The sequence below is a fragment of the Oncorhynchus keta genome, chromosome 10 (genome assembly GCF_023373465.1).
Source record: "Oncorhynchus keta strain PuntledgeMale-10-30-2019 chromosome 10, Oket_V2, whole genome shotgun sequence".
In the NCBI taxonomy this organism is placed as follows: Eukaryota; Metazoa; Chordata; class Actinopteri; order Salmoniformes; family Salmonidae; genus Oncorhynchus; species Oncorhynchus keta.
The window spans coordinates 57,883,854-57,910,962 of record NC_068430.1 but is presented as its reverse complement, the minus strand read 5'-3'; the positions used below and the strand labels follow the sequence as shown (position 1 = coordinate 57,910,962).

Here is a 27,109-nt window from a genome sequence, read left to right as displayed (position 1 = left end):
AGGGGGATACTTGTAAGCCAAAGAACACAATCCCAACCATGAAGCACAGGGGTGGCAGCATCATGTTGTGGGGGTGCTTTGCTGCAAGAGGGACTGGTGCACTTCGCAAAATTGTCTTTTAAATTGACAATGATCCCAAGCATACTTCCAAAGTTGTGCCAAAATGGCTGAAGGACAACAAAGTCAAGGTATTGGAGTGGCCATCACAAATCCCTGACCTCAATCCTATAGAAAGTTTGTGGGCAGAACTGAAAGTGTGTGCGAGCAAGGAAGCCAACAAAACCTGACTCAGTTACACCAGCTCTGTCAGATGGCTACCATCATACCAGTTTACATGTATTTGGGTAAGGTGTATGTAAACTTCAGACTTCAACTGTATAAAAGCAATAGATACCATTAATAATAAGGCCTAGAAGCATCTTATTTGGTGAGCTACCGAGTCGCAAGGACAGGCAAACCCCATACTATTGTGGAGGACTTAATTCTTCCTGCTCCTGCGGATATGGCTTGGACAACGCTGGGGGAAAAGTCCCCAAAAACTATAGACAATGTCTTCATCAAACAACACTGTTTCACAACACATCAGTGACATGGTAGGAGATGTTTTGAAACAATTACTGCTTCGCATACAAGCCAGTGAATTATATGCGTTACAGCTGGATGAGTCAACAGATGTGGCGGGCCTGGCACAGCTCTTGGTATTGGTACGTTTATGGGGGGTCAATTAAGGTAGACATCCTCTTCTGCAAAGCACTGGAAACCAGGACAACATGAGAGGTTATTTTTAAAGTACTGGACAGCTTTGTGACATCAAATGGACTTGGGTGGTCAAGATGTATTGGTGTCTGTACTGATGGCGCGAAAGCCATGACAGGGAGACATAGTGGAGTGATAACAGGTGTGCAAGCAGTTGCTCCCGACACCACGTGGGTACACTGCAGCATCCACCAAGAGGCTCTTGCTGCCTAGGGAATGCCTGACAGCTTGAAAGACATTTTTGGATACTTAAGCAAGGCCCATGAACTCTTGTGTATTTTCTGCATTATGGGCAGCAACGATGTTATGCTTTTACAACAAGTGCTCTGGTTATCAAGGGTCAAAGTATTGACACGTACTTTTTAAAATTGAGAGACGGGCTTAAAGTTTTCTTTACTGACCATAATTTTCACTTGTCTGACTGCTTGCATGATGACGAGTTTCTCACACGACTGGCCTGTATGGGTGATGTTTATTCTCGCCTGAATGATCTGAATCTAGGATTACAGGGACTCTCCACAAGTATATTCAATGTGCAGGACAAAATTGAGGCTATGATTAAGAAGTTGGAGCTCTTTCCTGTCTGTATTAACAAGGACAACACACAGGTCTTTCCATCATTGTATGATTTTTTTGTATGCAAATGTCTCAAGTTTACGGACAATGTCAAATGTGATATAGCAAAGTACCTGAGTGAGCTGGGTGCGCAATTACACAGCTACTTTCCCGAAACGGACGACACAAACTGAATTCGTTATCCCCTTCATGCCCTGCCTCCAGTCCACTTACAATATCTGAACAAGAGATCCTCATCGAAATTACAACAAGCAGTTCTGTGAAAATTGAATTTAAATCAGAAGCCACTGCCAGATTTCTGGATAGGGATGCGCTCAAAGAGTTTCTTGCCTTGGAAATTAGCGCTGTGAAGACACTGATGCCCTTGGCAACCACGTACCTATGTGAGAGTGGATTCTCGGCCCTCACTAGCATGAAAACTAAATACAAGCACAGAATGTGTGGAAAATTATTTAAATGATTTAAGACTCCAATACAACCCAACATTGCAGTTATTCACAATTGTTGATGAACAAATAAGGTTTTGCATGTAAGATGGCTAAATAAAGAGCAAAATTATTCATATTATTATTTGTGCCCTGGTCCTATAAGAGCTCTTTGTCACTTCCTACGAGCCGGGTTGTGACAAAAACTCACACTCATTATGTTTAATACATGTATCGTATAGTGTGTGTGGCAGGCTTACAATGATGGCAAAAAACAACATTTGAGAGTGCGCTGACCCTGGTGCTAGAGGGGGTACGCAGCTGGAGGCTAAATGTTTGAAGGGGTACGGGACTATAAAAAGTTTGGGAACCACTGCAAGTCTGGGACAATTCACAAAGCTGATTTGAGGACCTTCACTGATGTTTATTTATTATGACCAAGTTTTTCTTTCTGCTCGCATTTTGTATTTAACGTGTGTACTTCCTGTAATTTAAGGCTCATCTGTAAATAAGACCATGGTCTCAGTATGACTCCCCGAAACGTTTTTGTTCAGTGTACCTCAATTACTTTGCACACAAACTCGGTACTGGTACCCCGTGTATATAGCAAAGTCATCGTTACTCATGCATTTATTACTTGTGTTATTATTTCTCTTAATTGTTGGGAAGGGCCTGTAATTTAACATTTCACTGTTAGTCTACACCTATTGTTTATGAAGAAATGACAAATGCATTTATATTTGCTCTTCTGGCAACTGTAGGCCTACTGCATTGGTCGCTCAATGACCAGCAATGAGTGATGAAAGAAATGCAATGCTGCACACATCAAATAAACCACACAAACAGCCATATGAAATAAGATAAATATTACATCAATATACTTTATTTGTATCATTATTTTCTTTGAAGATTTAATATGGTGTTTTGGCTGTTGTTGATATCATACAATATCCTCAGGTTTAGTCATTTGTAAAAAAACAAAACAAACATTCACGAGGTGTGTATAAAATAGGTCACCACCAAAGTAAAGGCAAAGGTCAGTCCACACCTCCTCAAACATATACATAAAAATGTATGCATTTGACCCTATGCATTTCACACACACACACATCTCAAACACTCTTTAAAAGTGATGGTTATTTATTTGTTCAACTTATAGTCATAATTGGGGTCTCGTTTTTGTTCTCGCATGATCATGAACACTTAAGAAAAGTTCCATGTAAAAAAGCTAAATAATGTCAGCATGCGACAGTCTTTCACAGAAAGACTAGAGAAAGGCAACAAATTAACTCAAATCTACCCTGTCCTTCACACAAGGAAAAGAGAAGCTACACTCATCCCTTGATACGTATAGAAACAAGTGACAAAAACGATGGTGCCTCTAGAGGTAATCAACTCCAACCCCTAATCCCTATGCACTTGTCCAGGGCCAGGTTTCCCAATAGCAAAGGAACATAATGTTTTAACGATGCAGCTTTCCTACAAAACAGCCAAAGATGTAACATGAGTTTCCCAAAACACCAAGCAGATAACATTCGCCAAGTGCGTCGTTGAGGCATGTGTTGATACGGATATGATCTAAATAAAGACAGCGCTGTTCTCGGATCAGCGTTCTCCCTTTCAAATCATACCATTCAAATTATTCCACAATACTGACAATGGATGAGCTCTTATTAGAGATCACCTATGGCTACAAACATTGAGGAGGCTTATTCTAATGCTTACCCTATAATGCACTAAATCAAGATTTGAAATCATGGGCCTCCCAAGTGGTGCAGTGGTCTAGTGGCAACACTACAGACCCGGGTTTGATCTCAGGCTGTGTCACAGCCGGCCGTAACCGGGAGACCAATGAGGTGGCGCACAATTGGCCCAGCATCGTCCGGGTTAGGCCGGACGGGATTTCCTTGTCCCATCGCACTCCATCGACTCCTTGGGTGCCTGCAAGCCGACTTCGGTCGTCAGCTGAACGGTGTTTCCTCCGACATATTGGTGCGGTTGGCTTCCGGGTTAAGTGAGCAGTGTGTCAAGAAGCAGTGCGGCTTGGCAGGGTCGTGTTTCGGAGGACGCATGGCTCTCGACCGTAGTCTCTCACGAGTCCGTAGTGGGAGTTGCAGCGATGGGGCAAGACTAACTACCAATTGGATATCATGAAATTGGGGGAGAAAAAGGGGTAAAGGTACCAAAAATAAAATACTTATTGAAATCATTGCGCTAATGTAGACTACACATTAAATCTATTGAGGCAGAAAATGTAAAGTAGCATATAAATAGCTAAACTCAATTGATAAGAAATGTCAATAGATAGGTCTATGTGTAGCCTAATATATTTATCATTTAACTCAGACATCTCGGAATCTTATATCTTCTCTTGTTGGTAACAATTGCAAAGGCATTGGCAACTTTGTATTTGTAGTCACATTCGTTCTGAAGTTATCAGTGGTAACAGAAAGACAGATAAACATCTTGATTTTGTGTTGAGCGGAGATCTGTGTATAAAGAAGTGACGCGGAAGGGCAAAAAAAACATTTAAAAAGACGCACTTTGCTGTTCTATGAGTGGTCGTTAAATAACTACCCTTTTCCAGTGCAACGTCAGTAACGATGGTTGTGGGAAACAGGTCAGACATTTAACAATGCTCCTACGTAGGTTCAAACAACGAACCAAGCCTTAAGATACATTGGGGAAACCGGGCCCAGACCCGTTACTATTGGGAATGTCTCAGCAAAAGGCCAACAACTCCACGTGGCCTATCAAAAGTCAAAGGGAATCCCTGGACAACTACTGACATGACCAGACCACTAACTGGGGGAAGAACCAGAAGACACTGCGTTCCGCACGGGACTGGTGTTGAATACCCCTGCCTAAGACCATAGCTAAGGGTGATCATGAGAGGGGGGGGGAATAAATAATAAAGGTAATAACAACTAAGTTTTTCAAATCAGTCAGAATCTAAATAAAATAAGCAGTCTCCATGATTATTTCAGAGCAGAACACCTATGTGGCATTTAGAATCTACAGTCATCCCTCCTTCACATCAGTCAAAAAAAGAAGTGGCCGGGGGCTATCTGATTGGTTGTACTAATCCACTGCTTCTTCTCACCTTACGTCTGATTGGATAGTTTTTCCATCGCTATGGCTCTTTAGTTGCCATGGCACAGGGTGGCCCAGTACCAGCCAATGAGCATGTCCTCTCTAAGTTTCTTAGAAAAGTGTAAGTATTCTCCTGTTTGTTCCATCCTTAAGAACTTATTGTCCTCTTTTATCATACCCCTTTTTTTTGGAGAGAGAAGGGGAAAAGTCTCCCGAATGTCCACGCAAGGAAACTGTCAAGCAAAGGAAACAACTTTCCTTAGGGAAAAACAAAAAACAAAAACTGTCCAATCCATGGAGTATGTGACTGTTGAAAATTGTAATAAAACGTTACACTTTCATTTGAGTTTTTCAGAGGCAGACCTCCCAGCTCGCTACAACATCACTGGTTAATCATCAATATATATATATATATAAAACAAAAGGGGAGCAGAGAATAGGGAACTGAAAGAAGACAGGACAAAGTGCAAGGGAGGATGGAGGGATGCAACAAAGAGATGGTGATGAGATACATGTTGGTGAGGGGAGGGACGGACAACACTGAAGGGATGACAGTGAGTGTAACACCAAAAGGAGGAGCAAAGAGGGGGACTGGGGTGGGGTAAGGAGAGATGGCGAGACACGAGAGAAGGCTAGCTCCAGAGTCCTGCGTAGTTGCCGTGAAGGCCCGAGCACAGCGGTCCGCCGGCCACAAACAGCTTGGTGCCAGAATCGTCGTAGCAGTGTGTGTACACAGCGTTGGGGAACGAGTTAATGTCCGAGAAGTAGCTCCTCCACGTCTCGTCGTGATTCTGGGGGAAGAGAGAGAGAGAAACAGGTGTGAGGGAGGGTGTGACAGGATGGTAGAAAAACAGAGGAAGAGAACACTGAGGGAGAAATTATTCTTATCGTTTTGTGCCAACATCTTGTCAAGGCAGGTCCAAGACACACTAATCACTGAGGTGAGGTGTCACTTAACAGTTTACTTCCAGAATGTTTAAATATATCCTGTATAAGTTTATTGCAAAGTTTGACCAGAAGATCTTAGTTTTTCAACCCAGCTTTCCACCAAAAGCACAGCTTCTTTTTGTTTAAATCTTAAATAAGCTGTTCATAAATATGTTCTGTTTCATGACAATACTGTTTCAATCTAGAAATGCTATACCATGTCATTATGGAGACACGAGCTAACGTCAATATAAAGAAATCCGTCAATTCAAATAAATTCATTAGGCCGTAATCACATGGCTGGGAATACGCATCTGTTGGTCACAGAACACAGAAAACCAGTCAGTACATGGTGTGACCACCATTTGCCTTGTCCAGCGCGACATCTCCTTTGCATGGAGTTGATCGGGCTGTTGACTGTGGCCTGTGGAATGTCATCCCACTCCTCTTCAATGGCTGTGTGAAGTTGCTGGATATTGGCGGGAACTGGAACACGCTGTCGTACACGTCGATCCAGAGCATCCCAAACCTGCTCAATGGGTGACATGTCTGGTGAGTATGCAGGCCATGGAAGAACTGGGACATTTTCAGCTTCCTCTAATTGTGTACAGATCTTTGCGACATGGGGCCGTGCATTATCATGCTGAAACATCAGGTGATGGCGGCAGATGAATGGCACGACAATAGGCCTCAGGATCTCGTCACGATATTAACATTTCCATTGATAAAATGCAGTTGTGTTCATTGTCCATAGCTTATGCTTGCCCACACCATAGCCCCACCGCCACCATGGGGAACTCTGTTCAAAGTTATCAGCAAACTGTTCACGCACACAACGCCATACACGCCTGCCATTTGCCCGGTACAGTTGAAACCGGGATTCATCTATGAAGAGCACACTTCTCCAACGTGGCAGTGGCCATCAAAGGTGAGGATTTGCCCACAAGTCTGTTACAACGCCGAACTGCAGTCAGGTCAAGACAGTGTTGAGGACGACGAGCTTCCCTGAGACAGTTTCTGCAAAAATCTTTGGTGGTGCAAACCCACCGTTTCCTTAACTGTCCGGGTGGCTGGCCTCGACGATCCCGCAGGTGAAGAAGCCCGATGTGGAGATTACATGGCCTGCGATTGTCTGTACTGTCAAGTTCTCTAAACCTATGTTGGAGGCGGCTTATGGTAGAGAAATTAACATTCAATTATCTGGCAACAGCTCTGGTGGACATTCCTGCAGTCAGCGTGCCAATTGCATGGTCCCTCAACTTGAGACATCTGTGGCATTATGTTGTGTGACAAAACTGCACATTTTAGAGTGGCCTTTTATTGTCCACAGCACAAGGCGCACCTGTGTAATGCTCATACTGTTTAATCAGCTTCTTGATATGCCACACCTGTTAGGTGGATGGATTATTTTGGCAAAGGAGAAATGCTCACAAACAGGAATGTAAACACATTTGTGCACAAAATTTGAAAGAAATAACCTTTTTGTGCATATGGAAGATTTCTGGGATCTTTTATTTCAGCTCATGAAACATGGTACAAACACTTTATATTTTGTGTTTATATTTTTGTTCAGTATAGTAATAGGAACTTTCAACTTGACGTGTTCTGCTAAGAGGGGTATACTTTACAAAGTGGAATAAATAAAGCGTACCAGCCAGCCCTTCCCTGTGGTGAGTTTAAGAATGCCCTCTCCTGGGCGCTGCCGGAACCCGCCGGCCGGGCTGGAAGGGTCCTCCAAGAACCTCTGGGCTCTAATATCATAGAACAGCAGGGAGCCCTGTCCCGTGCCCACTGTCACTATGTGCTCATAGAAACTCACAGAGCGGATGCCTGAGAAGGAGAGCAAACACACAGACAAGTTAAACCTCGCTTTTAATAGCTTCATAAATGTAAAAAAAATAAGCTATCACTAACTTTCCGTTCAAAAGTACTGCCTCTGCACTTATTTGTAATGCCGCATTCAAATGCTCCCCGGAATCTCGTATTTCCCAACATGAGTGCTTTCAAGTGCTTTTGAAGTCAAAAGAACCCTTCAACCAATGAGATTTTAGCTAGCTGGCTAACGTGGCTAATAATAATTTAGCTAGCTTTTCTTACGTTTAGAATACAACCAAACCATCTCCATTATTTACAATGAAATAATGCACCAATAATGTAAATTGCTTAGTTTTATCTTTGGTTGAAAGGTGAAAGGTCAGTGAAGTAATGCCACAAGTCGTTAACTCTGGTATCATAATTTTCTCCCAACTTTCCCACTCGTAATCCCGACTTGGAAGGCCATTCAAGTGACATTTCTGAGTCGGAAAGTCATATTTCCACATAATTCCGACACCACTTGAAGGCAGCATAAGTGCAGGGCGGGTCTTGGAGAATGTTTGGGTTTTGTTTTGCTTCTTGGTGGAATGTGTTTGTAGTACCTCGTGTTGCCTCTGGAGAAATGAAATGAAATGAAAATTAAAGAAAGTTGACAGAACATTTGTATGCTATTGTGTTGTTTACATACAGTGCATTCGGGAAAGTAGTCAGACTCCTTCCCTTAATCCACATTTTGTTACGTTACAGCCTTATTTTAAAATTGATTAAATTCCCACCCCCATCAATCTACACACAATACCCCACAATGACTAAGGGAAAATATATTCAGACCCTTTGCTATGAGAATCAAAATTGAGCTCAAGTGCATCCTGTTTCCATTGATCATCCTTGAGATGTTTCTACAACTTGATTGGAGTCCACCTGTGGTAAATTCAATTGATTGGACATAATTTAGAAAGGCACACGCCTGTGTATGTACGGACCCACAGTTGACAGTGCATGTCTGAGCAAAAACCAAGCCACGAGGTTGAATACATTTTCCGTAAAGCTCTGAGACAGGATTGTGTCGAAGAAGAGATCTGGGGACGGGTACCAAAACATCTATGCAGCATTGAAGGTCCCCAAGAACACAGTGGCCTCCAATATTCTTAAATGGAAGAAGTTTGGAACAACCAAGACTTCCTAGAACTGGCCGCCTGGCCAAACTGAACAATCAGCGGAGAAGGGCCTTGATCAGGGAGGTGACCAAGAACTCGATGGTCACTCTGACAGAGCTCCAGAGCTCCTCTGTGGAGATGGGAGAACCTTCCAGAAGGACAACCATCTCTGCAGCATTCCATCAATCAGGGCTTTATGGTAAGAGTGGCCAGACAGAAGCCACTCCTCAGTAAAAGGCACATGAAAGCCCACTTAGTTTGCCAAAAGGCACCTAAAGGACTCTCTGATTCTATGGTCTGACGAAACCAAGATTGAACTCTTTGGCCTGAATGCCAAGCATCACGTCTGGAGGAAACCAGGCAACCCTCCCTACAGTGAAGCATGGTGCCAGCTAGGATTGCACATTTTGGGAATATTCAGAGGTGGAAACTTTCCATGGGAATTAACAGGAATATGGGAATTAACGGAAAAATATGCAAATAAATATTAATACCATTTAAATATAAATGTTTTTTGCATTGGACATATTTACTATATCATATGGAGACAGAAACGTAAACCTTTTACCTTATCATAAATAGACAAAATCGCAAATGATTAAATCCTTCCAATAGAAATTTTTAAAAACGAATTCAACTTTAATTAAATGAGTTGACTCGTCACATGGGATGATTTCACTGAACAATAAAAGGGAATATTGAATGATCCCCAATGATCCATCGCATCTCCCCAAAAACATTTTTCAACATACATCTGTAAAATGATAGTCTAGAAACTAAAGTTTCGATTGTCTTCCTCTCAGGCTTCCATGTCTTCTCCCTGGACCTCCTCAATGTCCACCTCTTGAACATCAGACCCTGAGGCCTCATTTTCACAGTCACTTTCCAACCTTGTTGAGGATGGCTCGATGTCAGACTCAAAAAGCCTCAAATTTGCCCGGATGGCCACCAATTTTTTAACCCTTGTACTGGTTAGCCTGTTGTGTGCTTTGGTGTGTGTTCCCAAACAAGGCCCAGTTGCGCTCTGAGGTGGCTGATGTTGGTGGGATTTGGAGGATGACGGAGGCAACAGGGGAAAGAGCCTCAGATCCACAAAGTCCCTTCCACCAGGTGACTGATGAGACATGTTGGCATGACTGCCATATTGCATCTCCATTCCAAAGCCCTTGCTTGGAATGGAGATGCAGACTGCAAAGAACCTTGCCCTCATCCAAGCCAAGATGGCGACACACGGTAGCGATGACACTATAGGCCTTGTTGATCTCGAGACAGGATGCTCCAGACAGGATGCTCTTGCTAGCATACTTGGGGTCCAACATGTACGCTGCGGCATGTATGGGCTTCAGGCAGAAGTCTTCGCGCTTTTTGATGTATTTCAGAACTGCAGTTTCCTCTGCTTGGAGCAACAGTGAAGTGGGCAGGGCAGTACGTGTTCTCTCTTACAACTGCAAGAATAGTCTGATCATCAGACAGGATGGCATTGTCTCCCTCAATCCGTGCAATGGCTACTGCTATAGGTTTCAGGAGTTTCAGGCTGCTTACCACTCTCTCCCAAAATACATCATCCAGGAGGATCCTCTTGATGGGGCTGTCCATATCGGCAGACTGTGCTATGGCCATTTCTTGGAGCGACTCCTTCCCCTCTAGGAGACTGTCAAATATGATGACATCACCACTCCAAAATGTTTTGCTGGGCAAATTCAATGTGATGCTCTTATTCTTCTCACTTTTCTTGGTGAGGTAGATTGCTGCTATAACTTGATAACCCTTCACATACCTAACCATTTCCTCAGCTCTCTTGTAGAGTGTATCAATTGTTTTCAGTGCCATGATGGCCTTGAGGAGCAGATTCAATGCATGAGCAGCACAGCCAATGGGTGTGATGTGAGGGCAGGACTGCTCCACTTTAGACCAAGCCGCCTTCATGTTCACAGCATTGTCTGGTCACCAGTGCAAATACCTTCTGTGGTCCAAGGTCATTGATGACCACCTTCAGCTCATATGCAATGTAGAGACCGGTGGGTCTGTTGTCCCTTGTGTCTGTGCTCTTGTAGAATGCTGTTTGAGGGGTGGAGATGATGTAGTTAATTATTCCTTGCCCACGAACATTCAACCACCAATCAGAGATGATTGCAATACAGTTAGCTTTGTCTATGATTTGATTGACCTTCACTTGAACTCTGCATACAGCAAATGAGTAGATAAAGCATGTCTGGTTGGAGGGGTGTATGCTGGTGAAGAACATTCAGAAATCTCTTCCAATACACATTGCCTGTGTGCATCAGTTGCATGAACCAGTTGCATACACAGCTTGAGCAAGACATTCATCAGCATTTCTTTGACTATGTTCCTCCGTTGAGTCAATAAAAAATCTTATTCCAGGAGGACCATGAGCTGTTGCTATCGATAAGGTGTCTGGTTCATCATTTTCACCTCGAATAGAAGTAGAGGGACTTCTGTCAGAGGTTGCTTGTTGTGAGCGCTGAGGGAACTTTATGCACTTGGCCAGATAATTCTGCATCTTTGTTGCATTCTTCACATATGATTTGGCACAGTATTTGCAAATGTATACAGCTTTTCCTTATACATTAGCTGCAGTGAAATGTCTCCACACATCAGATAGTGTGTGACATTTTCCTGTAAAGATTAAAAAAATGTTTTAAGTTTAAAAAACAACAAATACAATTCCACATTCAGATAAATAGTTAAGCAGTTCTATTAAACAGCTCATTTGTAAGATAAATGGTTTTTAAAATGAAACGTGTATGGAAACGGGTCAATTAACACTCAGTTAAAAGCCTCATGCAAGATAAAACCAACATGGTAGCAAAAACTAACTGGCAGAAATTGTTAACAAGTTAGAAATTAAATGAAACACACTTTGCTGTAGGCTACTATTTAGTAGTTAACAAAAATGTATATCATATAAAATATATTCACCCCAACCAGTATTGTAATCAAAACTTACCAGAAAGCATATAGTCCTTGGCTCAGACAGTGCAGTAGTGTGGGCTCAATAGCATCTCATTAGTGTGCAAGATCTTGAGAATCAGTTGTACATGTGATGGAAGAATGCACTGTGCATGCAGAGGGTTGCAATTCCATTGAATTGGGGATAGTTTAACCAAAATATGCCACAAGACCTAGAATTGCCTTATGTGTATCCCACAAAAAAAGGTTCACTGTTCTAAGCAAACTTTTTTGATGAATTTAAGCAAACTTCCCCAAATTCCAGGGCTTAAATTTACCGGAAAGTTTCCGACTCTTTGCAACCCTAGTGGCAGCATCATGCTGTGGGGATGTTTGTCAGTGGCAGGGACTGGGAGACTAGTCAGGATCGAGGGAAAGATGAACAGAGCAAAGTATAGAGAGATCCTTGATGAAAACCTGCTCCAGAGAGCTCAGGACCTCAGACTGGGGCAAAGGTTCACCTTCCAACAGGACAACAACCCTAAACACACAACAAAGACAACGCAGGAGTGGCTTCAGGACAAGTCTCTGAATGTCCTCGAGTGGCCCAGGCAGAGTCCGGACTTGAACCCGATCGAACATCTCTGGAGAGTGTCTACAGAGAAGAATGAGAGAAACTCCCCAAATACACGTGTGCCAAGCTTGTAGCGTCATACTCAAGACTCAAGGCTGTAACTGCTGCCAAAGGTACTTCAACAAAATACTGAGTAAAGGGTCTGAATACTTATGTAAATGTGATTTCATTTTTATTGATTTATATATAAATTCTAAAAAAACAGTTTTTGCTTTGTCATTATGGGGTATTGGGTGTAGATTGATTAGGGACAAAAACGATTTAATCCGTTTTAGAATAAATCTTTAACTTAACAAAATGTGGAAAAAGTCAAGGGGTCTGAATACTTTCCAAATGCACTGTATCCATTAATGCACCCTTTGTATGTGCATTTGCATATGTGTGTATGTCAGTATCAAACAGTGTAGTGTGGTGTCAATTCCTCACCGCTTCCTCTCTCCCGGGAACTGACTGATTTGATGTTGTGAGTGGGCTGGCGGGGGTCCAGGAAGGACACATGGGCCTGAGAGCCCACTGCGTACACCGACCAGTCCTGACCATACGCCAGACACACATTCTCTTTGCAGTGAGGCAGCTTCGTTGACAGCAGCTATGGACAACAGATATATTGACTTGTTAGACAGCCATGTTGAGCTATATGACCAGCCCTAAGGACAAACATGCATACAAATCGTCTTGACCCGAAACATTTGTTTTTTTTGTGGTATGTGAGGACATTCAACAAAATGCAGTAGGGTTCAACACTGACTTATGAGGACACCAAAGAAGTCTTCATAATCTTCAAAGTCTGCAAGTACAGTCACAGAACAAAGCAAACATTGATAAGCAGAGCGGACCCTGAGATACTCAAACCGACCTTGCTCAAGTTTTGCTCTGCCTTCCAAAGGTGAAAATAGCCATCCAGGGACACTGCACCAAGCTCCTGAGAAAAAGTGAGAAGAGCTAGCATGTAGGTCTCCAATTACAACACAGATGTGTACCGGGGAACACAGGCAATGGTTTGTCTCTGAAGGCAAGGAGGGTGGTGTGGCTGACCTTGTGGTTGTTGTTGAAGGCAAGGGCCCTCACTTTGCAGTTGTACGGGTTAGTGTATTCCTTGGGGATGTCCTCCAGGGCACGGTGGGAGATATGAGAGTAGCAGGGGACCCCCTCCTCATCCTGCTGTCTCATAGCCTGGCTCAGCACCCCCTCGGACACCTCCCACAGTCCCATGGAACCGTCCCGGGACCCTGGGGAGTAGCAGCATATTATTAGTTGGTGGATTTCATATGGAGGCATTATATACATGAAAAACTATCGAGGATGAACAAAAGTTTGAAGTTCTCCCGGTGGCAATTTGTCACTTCAAATCTAATTTTATTGGTCACATGCGCCGAATACAACAGGTGTAGACGTTACTGTGAAATGCTTGCTTAAGATTTTTTTTCCCAATGATGTAGAGTTACAAAATATGACAAATAGTAACAAGGAATAAAATACACAAGAATGAAGCAATAGACAGGGTGTACCAGATCAATGTGCAGGGGTACGAGGTATTTGAGGTAGATACAGTTGAAGTTGTAAGTTTACATACACCTTAGCCAAATACATTTAAACTCAGTTTTCAGAACTCCTGACATTGAATCAGAGTAAAAATTCCCTGTCTTAGGTCAGTTAGGACCACCAGTTCAGTTTAAGAATGTGAAATGTCAGAATAATAGGAGAGAATGATTTATTTCAGCTTTTATTTCTTTAATTACATTCTCAGTGGGTCAGAAGTTTACATACACTCAATTAGTATTTGGTAGCATTGCCTTTAAATTGTTTAACTTGGGTCAAACGTTTTGAGTAGCCTTCCACAAGCTTCTCAAAATAAGTTGGGTGAATGATGGCCCATTCCTCCTGACAGGGCTGGTGTAACTGAGTCAGGTTTGCGGGCCTCCTGGCTCGCACATGCTTTTTCAGTTCTGCCCGCAAATCTTCTAGAAGATTGAGATCGTGGCTTTGTGATGGCCACTTCAGTACCTTGACTTTGTTGACCGTAAGCCATTTTGGCACAACTTTGGAAGTATGCTTGGGGTCATTGCCCATTTGGAAGACCCATTTGCGACCAAGCTTCAACTTCCTGACTGATGTATTGAGATGTTGCTTCAATATATCCACAATGTTCCTTCCTCCTGATGTCATCTATTTTGTGAAGTGCACCAGTCCCTCCTGCAGCAAAGCACCCCCACAACATGATGCTGCCACCCCCGTGCTTCACGGTGGGATGGTGTTCTTCGGCTTGCAAACATCCCCCCTTTTCCCCCAAACATAATGATGGTCATTATGGCCAAACAGTTCTATTTTTGTTTTATCAAACTAGAGGACATTTCTCCAAAAAGTAAGATATTTGTCCCCATGTGCTGTTGCAAACCGTAGTCTGGCTTTTTTAGGACGGTTTTGGAGCAGTGGCTTCTTCCTTGCTGAGCGGCCTTTCAGGTTATGTTGATATAGGACTTGTTTTACTGTGGATATAGATACTTTTGTACCTGTTTCCTCCAGCATCTTCACAAGGTACTTTGCTGTTGTTCTGGGATTGATTTTCACACCATAGTACGTTCATCTCTAGGAAACAGAACATGTCTCCATCCTGAGCGGTATGACGGCTGCATGGTCCCATGGTGTTAATACTTGTGTACTATTGTTTGTACAGATGAACGTGGTATCTTCAGGCATTTGGAACTTGCTCCCAAGGATGAACCAGACTTGTCAAGGTATACCATTTTTTTCTGAAGTCTTGGCTGATTTCCTATGACTTTCCCATGATGTCAAGCAAAGAGCCACTGAGTTTGAAGGTAGGCCTTGAAATACATCCACAGGTACACCTCCAATTGACTCAAATGATGTCAATTAGCCTATCAGAAGCTTCTAAAGCCATGACGACATTTTCTTGATTTTTCCAAGCGGTTTAAAGGCACAGTCAACATAGTGTATGTAAACTTCTGACCCACTGGAATTGTGATATAGTGAATTATAAGTGAAATAATCTGTCTGTAAACAATTGTTGGAAAAATGACTTGTGTCATGCACAAAGTAGATATCCTAACCAACTTTCCAAAACTATAGTTTGTTGACAAGAAATTTGTGGAGTGTTTGAAAAACTGATTTTAATGACTCCAACCTAAGTGTACGTAAACTGTACGTAAACTTCCGACTTCAACTGTATGTACATAAAAGGGATGGTTAAGTGACTAGGCACCAGAATATATAAGTGTAAGCAGCAGCATATGGTGTGTGTGTTTGTACATATGTAGTCTATGTGAATGTGTGTGGGTTTTGTGTCAGTGTAGTGTGTGAGTATACACTATATACACACAATAGTATGTGGACACCCCTTCAAACTAGTGGATTTATCAGCCATACCCATCGCTGACAGGTCTATAAAATGAAGCACACAGCCATGCAATCTCCATGGACAAACATTGGCAGTAGAAAGTCCTTACTGAAGAGCTCAGAGACGTTCAACGTGACAGTCATAGAATTTCACCTCTCCAACAAGTCAGTTTGTCAAATTTCTACCCTGCTAGAGCTACCCCAGTCAACTGTATGTGCTGTTATTGTGAAGTGGAAACCTCTAGGAGCAACAACGGCTCAGCACCGAAGTGCGAGGCCACACAAGCACACGGGACGGGTCCGCCAAGTGCAACATTCAGTACTAAGTTCCAAACTGCCTCTGGAAGCAACATCAGCACAAGAACTGTTAGTCGGGAGCTTCATGAAATGTGTTTCCATGGCTGCACACTTGCACACAAGCCTAAGATCACCATGTGCAATGCCAAGCGTTGGCTGGAGTGGTGCATCACGCTTCACCATCTGGCCGTCCGACAGACGAATCTGGGTTTAGCGGGTGCCAGGAGAATGCTACCTGCCGAATGCATAGTGCCAATTGTAAAGTTTGGTGGAGGAGGCATTATGGTCTGCGGCTGCTTTTAATGGTTTGTGCTAGGCCCCTGAGTTCCAGTGAAGGGAAATCTTAACGCTACAGCATACAATGACATTAACGATGATTCTGTGCTTCCAATCAATCAGGTGTCCACATACTTTTGGTCATGTAGTGAATAGTTTTGTGAGTGTAGACTCACTGCAATATAGGGTCAATGCAAATAGTCCATTGAACTATTTAGCAGTCTTTTGGCTTCGGAGTAGAAGCTGTCTCCGAGCCTGTTGGCCTGAGAGCAGATGCTCCGGTACTGTTTGCAGTCTTGGGTGGCTGAAGTTCTTGGCAATTTTCCAGGCCTTCCTCTTGACACAGCCTAATATCGAAGTCCTGGATGGCAAAGAAATCGGCCCAGTGATTTGCTTTGAGGTTGAGGGCAGTGCATTTGCCATACCAAGCGGTGATGCAGCCAGTCAGATGCTGTTGAACTTTGGGGGTCCGAGGGTGCATGCCTAATCTTTTCAGCCTCCTCGTGGGGGAAGAGGCATTGTCGTGCACAACCGTGCGGGTGTGTGTGTACCATGTTAAGTCCTTAGTGATGTGAACGCCAAAGAACATGAAGCTCTCGACCCGCTCCACTACAGCCCTGCATTTCTCTTGTTGTCCGCAATCAGCTGCAGGGTCTTACTGATGTTGTCCTGGCACCACACTTCCAAGTCTGACTACCTCCCTGTAGACTGTTTCATGATCGCCTGTGGCGTTTTGGTAGCCCATGAAACAAAGGAATTAGCGTCCTGTGTGAACAGCGGAGTCTGAGTTGAAGTCAGATTTGAAGTCGAAATTGAGGATAGTAACTGTCGATACGACGTCCAAAAGTTCTTGGCGGTCATACGTGACAATAGTATCAACTTTCTGTACAAAAAAACGTAAAGATAAACATTTTTAAAAAGTCTCTAAATAGCATTCGCGTAAGATGTAGGACTTCAGTAAGTGCAATCTGTGCCATTTAAAGGCCTAGTGTAGTCAACATTTTTACTGTGTTTGTATTGTCATTTTTACTGTGTTTCATATACATTTCCACACGGAGATTGGAATAATAATGTGAAATTGTGAAAATTATGATAATGCCATTTTAATTTAAGAGCTGTTCGAAAAGACCACCTGAAATTTCAGCCTGTTTTGGTGGAATGGAGTTTAGACCTTCCATGGTGACATCACCATGCAGTAAACAAGTTAGACCAATAAGAAAGAGAATTCCAAAGCTCTCTGGCAACAACAGTTAATTTTCAGTTTTCCCCTCCCCACTCAGACCACCACCAGACAATCGTAGCAGAATTCTTGCTTGAGAAATTACCCTTTGCTAAGAAGCCATTTGTTTATTACTTTTGACCGTTTTCATTGATAACAATCACAGTAAGGTAATTAATTACACAGAAAGTATTTGATATTGAGATAAAAACGGCTGCATTGGACCTTTAACACTTACCAGACACCGCCATGCTGTCGCTGATCCATGCAATGGAGAAGATCCAGTCATTATGGCCATCCTGAAAAATAGAGAACCCTCCCATGAAATAAAAAATGTTTTCATTGTATTCCAGGAATTGTATGACAGGGTCCAACATTTACTTTTATTCCCTCACTGGTCCGCCAGGCTAGTTGGCTAAAAATCTAATAGCACGAACAGAATTTCTACTGGCCAAGACATTGGGTGGTTTATAAATACATTTGTTGACATGCTTGTTTCATTCAGCTAGTAATAGGCTACATTTAGTTATGGTATATTAAAAAGCGGTATAATATAATTTAGCAATGTAAGACATTCTTAAATAATTGTTGTATTAATTGGATTAACATTCGTCTCTAAAGTATGTCATTTTAAAATAGGACGTTTCCCCTTTTAAGACAAGGGCTTTTCAAAAGCGATAACTACCTAAAGTACATATTTTTCTCAGGATAAAAAATGGGTTAGGTGGTGGGTGTGGCAATGAGCATAGTTGGACCAGCAAAATGTGAGAACATTTTAGAGGGCCCCATCTTGGCAGTGTAGAGAAATTGTAGCATGGTAAGCCAATTTCCTGCAATTCTACATAAATTTGCCTTGGAGCTGAGAGAAAATGTTGCCGTTTTAAAAATAGTTCCTGGCAATTCTATGCATTTTGCCATGGTGTTCTTTTGCTCATACGTAAAATACAGCTAAATTGATTATTTTTTGAGTTTTAAATTCTCCCTGAACATTTATTTTGGTGATTGCTAGTTTTCAACGATTATATTATTTAAAAACGTAGGTCCATTATCTTTTCGGCATACTTTATATCTGGTTTTAGTCGTTTAAGTTTACACTGAAAGCATTTGTCCATCCAGAAAATTATATATATATATATTTTTTTTAAACGTTGTTTGGACGTTGGCCCAGCCAAGGATTACAATGGCAGAAGAATCAATGCAATAGTCTAATTTTAGCTTTTTATTTTTGCAGACTATCAACAGCATCAATTATTTTATTTTTGTAAATCACTTTCCCTAAAATAAATAAGCTCAGTGAGTGGATTGATGAGCGCCTTTTATTTATTTTTTACTCTGGACAGTTTGCGTATGCCTTGTGAATGCATCAACTCATGTAATGCTCAAGAAGGTGACTCGCGAGGAGTGTGGAATAAACAGCCATTCATATTGCTCAAATACAAGAGTTGTCCGTATTTAGTCTTCAATGGTTTTCATTGGCAGACTGCGACAGAGCAGGTAAACGTCGAACTGGAACGCCAAAACGCGCTGAGAAATTACTGGCACAATCGGGTCAGTGACTGACAAAATGGACTGCCCAAACATGTTTTTACTGGCCCCGGGCCAGCGGGCCATTGTTGATGTCAGACCCTGTATGATCAGACTTTCTTTTAGGCTGTCTCAGCCACCACTCACATCTCCCACGCAGACGGGGTCCAGGGTGGGCAGACGGTAGACAGCCAGGCTGTTGGGGTTGTCTCCGCCCGTGGCCAGTAGAGTGCCTGAGGGGTTAAGCTCGATGGCGTGGATCCCACAGCCTTGCTGATCCAGCCCGGACACTGAGCCACTTCCGAGGAAGGGGGCCCCTATTGTCCCCCCAACACCCCCGGAGCCACCTCCTTGGCCCTGCCGGTCCTTCAGCATGGGGATGCGTGTAATCTTCCCTGTCAGAACATCTGCCACAAATAGCTGTGGATAGGAGGAAAGAAACCTTTCATTAGAGACATAACACAAGGTCTGGAATCATGTCCTTTTTATTCATAATAGGTCAGTTCAAGGTACTCCAGTTAACAGGAAATGTTTTTAAAGTTATTCCTTTTTGAAAGAAGAAAAAAAAAAAGAGTAAAGTAAGAGAGGGCAGTCTCTCACCGTATTGCACTTGGTTCCACACACCACCTGGCGGTGATTGAGCCACTGCGAGGCGAACACCTTGTTGAGGCGGCCCAGGGAGAACTCCCGCTCCTTCAGGAGGCCCGGGAGGCGGCCGGCAGCAAAGCCCTGCAAGCTACGCTGGAGACGCCATTCATGCTGCTGCTGAGGCCGAATCTCACGGCCCTGGAGTGCGTACACCACCGAGCGCAGACTACGCCACCACTGCTGGGCATGCCGGGACGAGGAAGACACGCGTGCCCGCTTGTATGCAGACTGGCACCAGCCCACCTGACAGAGGAGAGAAAATGATAAAGGTTAACAAGGCTTAAATGAGATGAACACCATGTAAATCAAGTACAGTAGCTAGATTTCCATCCAATTGGCGACAGATTTTTATCCACATTTTTTCCGACCAGTGGTATGTTTCCACCAAATGGGTTAGTTGGGGATTAAAATCAGTGCGAACTCTAGAGAACTGTTTCGGGTGGCAAGCATGCAGACGCCTTAAGATGACGATTTTGTGAAAAGGAGACTGATTAGTTGCATTACTTCAGAGAATACAAACATCTTCCATAGCGAGCAAGAGACAGAGAGGGGAGGGGCACAGTAAAGGCAGGTCGGCCACCAGGCAGACAGTCAAAACTGTGAATTAGGCCTATCTATCGGCAATCAAAAACAGGAATCAATGTCTTGGCTTGTGGGGTCTAGAAACTTCAGTAAAGCAGAGCCTTTCATCAATGAATAGGTTAGGATATTGAGATGAGCGAGATGCAACACTTATTTGCGCATGTGCATGAGTTAAATTCAAGCTGTTCAGTGTGGTACCCAGGGTACCAAAACAGTGGAGAAGTTGTGGAAATTGACCCACTATTACTTTATGAATCTATGTTTAAAAATATTTAAAAAACAATTTGCATACAGATTAAGGATCCCGATTCAGTTTTTTTTTTTTAAATGACGTTCACACCCCTACTGGGAAGTCTGAAATAAACAAGCTCCGACTGGGAAAAATATTTTCGAATGGTCATCCAACTTGGAATTTCAAATTGGAAACTCGGCATGATCCTAGAGCTCCGACTTCTCAGACCTGAAGGTCACTGACTTCACGATTTTTCCCAGTCTGAGCTCGTTTTCTTCAGAGTTCACAGCTGTCTTGAACACACCAATAGGCCCTAGCTCAGCTGTCAGAAGACCATCAGGGAAGAGGAAGAAATTAGGCTCCAGCCTAGGTTAGGTTAATTTTTAATATATATAGAAATAATTATAATAATCTACTTAATGCGGTACATTTACCCTCTGTGCCTTCTCGCGTTTAAAAAAATCCAGAACCCTATCCCTCTGCCCAGTCTTAATCCCTCCTTACAACCATGACCCCCTCCCTCCCGCTGCACTCTGTCCCTTCCATGCACAGTACACTCATCCCCCTAAGGCTATGGTCATCACTCCCAGCCCACTGACCCAGATACAAGGAGCCAACTAGGTCAGGATCTAAGCGCACACACACATTCAGAGACACTTTATAAAAAGGCAGGATCCGTACACACACACAAACCAAGATTGTTTTTAAAAAGCCATTAAAATAAATTGTCGGCCAAATTCTCCGGGAGAAGAAAAAAAATCAAATCCATTGCAAAATAATGCTGTTTTATTAATTGATGGAAATACCAGTTGATGTGCTCCAACTTCAAAGGCAATTATATTTCATAAACTAATAAATCCTCAATCTGCCTGGAAATTAGTATATGGTGTGTGTTTCTATTTTTACTAACGCAAAATACTTGAGGTCCTTGTAAGGGAAAAATTGACGACGCTTGTTTGGATTTTCCCCATTTCCAGTGTGCCCGCTGAGAGGGGATTCTTTCTCCAAAACAGAGTAAACGTAATGATACGCATCGCAAGGCAGCTCCAAGGAGTTGGATAGTTTTGACTTCCCAACAGTAGCAGCAACTTTGAGAAAGCCAAGGTCTGCCGCAAACGCTAGTAAATTAGAGGCAAATTGTGTTTGTCGGGCTCAGTCCTAGCAGTTCTGCTGCCGCCCTAGGCAATATCCACATATGCCGCCTGGGTGTCATGTATCCAATAAACAACATTTACTATAATCATCCAGTAGAACTGTAAAAATGTTTTTTTTTTTTTTTAAATAAGAGTGCGATATCATCTGAGCTTTGGAAACAAGTGCTTTCATAAATGCATGGCGAGGGCCTCGTTTCACAGGAGCATTGTAAAATAATCTCTCATTTAATGAACCAGCCTTAATTAATTTTGCTTATTTACATAATTGAATCTGACTGTAACATCAGTTTTACCAGTTCTTTATTTTGTGGTTGCCGAAATTGACCTCTTTCCACTGCTGTGGTGCTGAATCGCAGCGGGAATGGGTGTGGGGAGGCCTGCCCTGGTGTTCGTAAACAGGCATGTTTTGTTATTTTTTAGGCCTAATTAAAATGTTAATGCCTAGGCTAAATTAAAGTTAGAAGCCTAGGTTGTATTTGAAAACAGCTGTGTTTTATTAATTAAAAATGTTCATAAAATAGCCTGTAAGACAGGAGTTCACAAATATACAATATTTTGAAGTTACTGTGTAGGCGACTTGCTCTTCTGGGTTAAATGTTTCTTTAAAAATGAATATCTTATTTTTAATTTATGATTTATAGCAGGGATGAAGGCACAACTTTTCAATAAAACCTGTCATGTTGGTATAGATCATTCTACTTTATTATTACAACTTTTAAGGCTAATTTCTACTCTGTTAAAATGAATTACAATAATCTAAATGTGTTTTTGAGCACCGTGAGTGGACGCCCTAATGCTTTATGCACCCAATGTATATGCATGTCCGGTAAATTGCAACAAAAAAAAGTGCCTCAAAAGCTAGAGGAAAATGTTATGGATGTGACAGGTTCCCAAAACACAGACAGCAAATGACACTGCACACCATTTCAAATTTACGTTTTCGGAATTTCATTCCAGATCATGAATGACAGATTTTTAATTTCAAATATTAAATGTTATTATCAATCACTTGAGTAACAGAATAAACTAACAAGAACTCAAAACTCAATTCCAAAAGTTTTTTTTATAAGCTCATGGCTTTGTATTCTCTCTCACCCTTTAATCTGCCAGCACAGGCTATATGAAATGGTACCTCCTCCCAGTTGTCCACAAAAGAACCCAGGGTGTGGACAACTTGACCTGCAGCCACCCAAACCTCATCTTCCTTGGCTGGCGAGATGTATTTAGGGGCTGCAGGTAGCCTAGTGGTTAGAGTGTTAAGCCAGTAACCGAAAGGTTGCTGGATCGAATCCCCGAGCTGACAATGTAAAAATCTATCATCCTGGCCCTGAACAAGGCAGTTAACCCACTGTTCCCTGGTAGGCCGTCATTGTAAATAAGAATGAGTTCTTATATTTAACTTTAATTTATTTATTTTTTTACACAAATCCTGTGTGGTTGGTTTCTCCTCAAGAACGGCATTTCAACAGCATGAGAGTCCGTTTTTTTTTTGTTACCAGTCCCACAAACTGCCTGTACTGTATATCCACAGAGTATACCACAATCCATGTCTCAAGGCTTAAAAATCCTTCTTTAACCTTTCTCCCCTTCGTTCATCTACACTGATTTGAAGTCCATTTAACAAGTTACATCAATAAGGGATCAAGGCTGTCACCTGGTCAGTGTGTCATGGAAATAGCTGGTGTTAATGTTTTGTAGACTCAGTGTGTACCTCTAGATGAACAATAGACTCAGGGATTGATACACCCATTTCATTCCCTTGTTTATTTGAGCTAGCTGGACTCATTCCTCACTCATCCCTAATCACCTCTACTAGAGGTCGACCAATTAAATCGGAATGGACGATTAATTAGGGCCGATTTCAAGTTTTCATAACAATCGAAAATCGGCATTTTTGGGCGCAGATTTCCGATTATTTATTTAAATATTTGTATACCTTTTATTTAAAAAGGCAAGTCAGTTAAGAACACTTTCTTATTTTCAATGACTGACTAGGAACTGTGGGTTAACTGCCTTGTTCAGGGGAAGAACGACAGATTCACATTGTCAGCCCAGGGGTTGCAACCGCACAGATAACTAGTCCAACGCTCGAACCATTGCACTCCACGAGTAGCCTGCCTGTTATGCAAATGCAGTAGAAGCCAAGGTAAATTGCTAGCTCGCATTAAACTTATCTTATAAAAAACAATCAATCATAATCTCTAGTTATAACTACTAATCCAGTTTAGCAGGCAATATTAACCAGGTAAAATTGTGTAATTTCTCTTGCGTTCATTGCACGCAGAGTCAGGGTATATGCAACCGTTTGGGCTGCCTGGCTCATTGCGAACTAATTTGCCAGAATTTTACGTAATTATGACATACATTGAAGGTTGTGCAATGTAACAAGAATATTTAGACTTAGGGATGCCACCCGTTAGATAAAATACAGAACGGTTCCGTATTTCAAAGAAATAAAAGTTTTGTTTTCAAAATGATAGTTTCCGGATTCGATCATATTAATGACCAAAGGCTCTTATTTCTGTGTGGTATTATGTTATGAAAAAGTCTGATTTGATAGAGGAGTCTGACTGAGCAGCAGCAGGCCTGTAATCATTCATTCAAACAGCACTTTTGTGCGTTTTGCCAGCAGCTCTTCGCAAGCACAGCGCTGTTTATGACGTCAAGCCTATCAGCCTAATGGCTGGTGTAACCAATGTGAAATGGCTAGCTAGTTAGCTGGGTGTGCGCTAATACTGTATCAAACGTCACTCGCTTTTAGATTTTCAATGGGTAACGATGCTTCGAATGTGGCTGTCGATGTGTTCCTGGTTCGAGCCCAGGTAGGGGCGAGGAGGGGGACAGAAGCTATACTGTTACACTGGCAATACTATAGTGCCTATAAGAACATCCAATAGTCAAAGGTAAATGAAATACAAATGGTATAGAGAGAAAGTCCTATAAATACTATATTAACTACAACCTAATACCTCTTACCTTGGAATATTGAAGTCTCATGTTAAAAAGAACCACCAACTTTCATATGTTCTCATGTTCTGAGCAAGGAACTTAAACTTTAGCTTTTTTACATGGCACATATTACTTTCTTCTCCAACACTTTGTTTTTGCATTATTTAAACCAAATTGAACATGTTCCATTATTTATTTGAGACTATTGATTTTATTGATGTATTATATTAAGTTAAAATAAGTGTTAATTCAGTATTATTGTAATTGTCATTATTATTACAAAAAAAAACACTCCCCAAAAATTCGTCAGATTAATCGGTTTCGGCTTTTTGGCCCTCCAATAAATCGGTATCGGCGTTGAAAAATCATAATCGGCCGACCTCTAATCTCTACTGTATATTTACATATGTCAATACGTTGATGTCTTTCCTACTGTATGAAGGGTTAAACTTCATTTTCATGATGTGAAATGGTAAAAAATAATAATTTCACACAGGTTTTGCACTTTCATAGACATTTTTGTCAGATTGTAAATCACCTCAGACTTGACAGCTGCAGTTCACAAGCACTGGCAGGGCAGACTACACCGATACAGACCAATATTGTCACTGGGGGTACCCGTACTTACTCAAGGAAGTACACAAACTCAGCATGACCGGTGAACATGTATGGATTTTTAAGACCTTAATTATGTTTTGAAAATAAGAACTTTATTATTCCATGCAATGCTCCAGTTAGCAGAACACACGATTGCAGTTCATATGAGAACGTGAAATAGATCACACACAGATAAAAACAATTGCCTGTTAACACTTCGGTGGCAGTAGAAAGGGTATGATCATGACCATTATCATGATCATGTTACACAGTGATGCTGACTAATGATTACTGACAAAGAGAGAAAGGTGATATAATTGGTTTCTTAAGTCCTTGATGAAAGTACATTTGCATAGAAAGTCTGCATACAATCATACTCGAAACGCGTCTACAATAACAACTTTTTTTTTTTTACCCCTTTTTCTCCCCAATTTCGTGGTATCCAATTGTTAGTAGCTACTATCTTGTCTCATCTCCCGTACGGGCTCGGGAGAGACCCAGGTTGAAAGTCATGCGTCCTCCGATACACAACCCTGTTTTTACTACTTTGAATTCTACCCTGTGATGTCACAGAGAAGCATTTTTTAGTGTGTTGGAGATTATGAAAATTACGTTTAAAAGTGCTGGAATTGCCCTTTAACACTACCTACCTAATAATAACACCCAACAACCTAGTCCAGTCGAATAGGATATAAGTTAGCTAACTAACAACAATAATTACTATTATTTTACACTACTCTCAGTTTTACTCTGGTATATCTCTATTGAATGACATGAAATATTTTTTTTCACCGTCCCCTACAACCCAATAAATAGTTAATCCAATGCATAATTGCCTAATGTGGCACTGTTAGGCCTAACGTTGGACCTAACCAACACGTCACAAGTCTAAATGTATTGTTAAAAACAAGTTAGGGAAACTGTCAATGTAATAAAATAAAAAAAACAAAGGAGGGACAGTCAAAGGAAATCGTGAATGAGAACGCGAATTTACGTTAGCTAACTCGCCAGTGTGTTAGCTAGCTGTTACATTATTGGCTAACAAGGTAATTTAGCAAGTTCCGGTAGCTACCTAGCCGTCTATGAAGGTACAGCTACTTTATTACATTTTCAAAAACAATTTGTGCCTTTTAGCATGCTTGATAGATAATGCCACGCAGCTAACTTCCAACCTGTTAGCTAACGTCATATAGTCAAACATTCAACGCAAAATGTTAACATTCGCTAGCTTGTCAGGCTAACCAAGGTTTGCCTGAATCGCCACCGTTTTTGCCTACCTGTTGTTGGTCCTTGGACTCCCCTGCCTTCCTTTTCCTGTTAACTGTTTTTCTCGCCATAATCTGACACACACAAGCCTCTCACCCACATGGAGGGCAATACTGACGCTAGGTACTGGGTCATATAATGGCGATTAGCTATTTTGTTGTCTGGCTCTGACTGTAGCAGCATGCGGCGGGGAAGGAAGATCACATAGGGTGATGTTGACTAGCTAACGTTAGTCTACCCTCCGGGTTCCAAAACTAAAACTATAGCTACGCGCGTAGGTTAGCTTTTAACCGAATACAATTTGCTTAAGTGGAGGCTAAATGTAAGGCTCTCCTCCATCTCTCTTTTTATATGTTCTCCATCCTTCTTTCTTTCTTTACAAACAGCGTCACCAACCGTAACAATATTGTGCCGCGCGCAACTGCAGTACAATTCAACAGCAACAAAAACGTCGAACGTGCACGTACGCTAAAGCGTGCGCGTTCACAAACCAGTTGTAATTGACGTCATACTTACGCTTCGGAACTCTTCCCGTGCGTTAGTAAAATCACGCTGGCAATCTACTCCGGTTGCCGATTTCATAGCAGTCAGAGCCTACAAAGCAGGTTTGAGGAGTTAGCGAGGTAACTTTAGTAAACTCTTAGTTCGACTCAACTCAGGATAACCACTCATTATATTGAGAACATTATGTTTTTGTAATTCTTTTAATTGAATTTAA

The 27,109-nt window shown here is 42.0% G+C and overlaps 1 protein-coding gene across 3 annotated transcripts; it reads right to left on the bottom strand.

The window, feature by feature from the left end:
- Window positions 1–2,608: 2,608 nt before the first annotated feature.
- On the bottom strand, window positions 2,609–26,824 carry LOC118389033 (DDB1- and CUL4-associated factor 12-like). Of its 3 annotated transcripts, XM_035778726.2 has the most exons (10): window positions 26,403–26,823; window positions 19,564–19,854; window positions 19,111–19,383; window positions 17,678–17,738; window positions 13,329–13,522; window positions 13,150–13,215; window positions 12,720–12,882; window positions 8,195–8,206; window positions 7,429–7,607; window positions 2,609–5,641 (listed from the first exon to the last, which is right to left on the bottom strand). In XM_035778726.2, the coding sequence occupies exons 1-10, from the start codon at window positions 26,460–26,462 to the stop codon at window positions 5,483–5,485; spliced, it is 1,458 nt and encodes a 485-aa protein (XP_035634619.1). In that variant the 5' UTR covers window positions 26,463–26,823; the 3' UTR covers window positions 2,609–5,482. The 3 variants fall into 3 exon arrangements, with proteins under 3 accessions (XP_035634619.1, XP_035634621.1, XP_052383299.1); XM_035778728.2 differs by lacking the exon at window positions 8,195–8,206; XM_052527339.1 differs by lacking the exon at window positions 2,609–5,641 and having other exon boundaries at window positions 7,470–8,206; window positions 26,403–26,824.
- Between the last annotated feature and the right edge of the window lie 285 nt (window positions 26,825–27,109).

Excerpts from the sequence above, each read along its gene's own strand:
- LOC118389033 (XM_035778726.2), bottom strand. The coding sequence starts at position 26,462 with ATGGCGAGAAAAACAGTTAACAGGAAAAGGAAGGCAGGGGAGTCCAAG. Across the intron at positions 17,739-19,110 it reads ACCCCGTCTGCGTGGGAGAT|GATGGCCATAATGACTGGAT; the intron begins GTGAGTGGTGGC and ends TCTATTTTTCAG. Across the intron at positions 12,883-13,149 it reads CAGAGCAAAACTTGAGCAAG|CTGCTGTCAACGAAGCTGCC; the intron begins GTCGGTTTGAGT and ends TGTTGTCCATAG.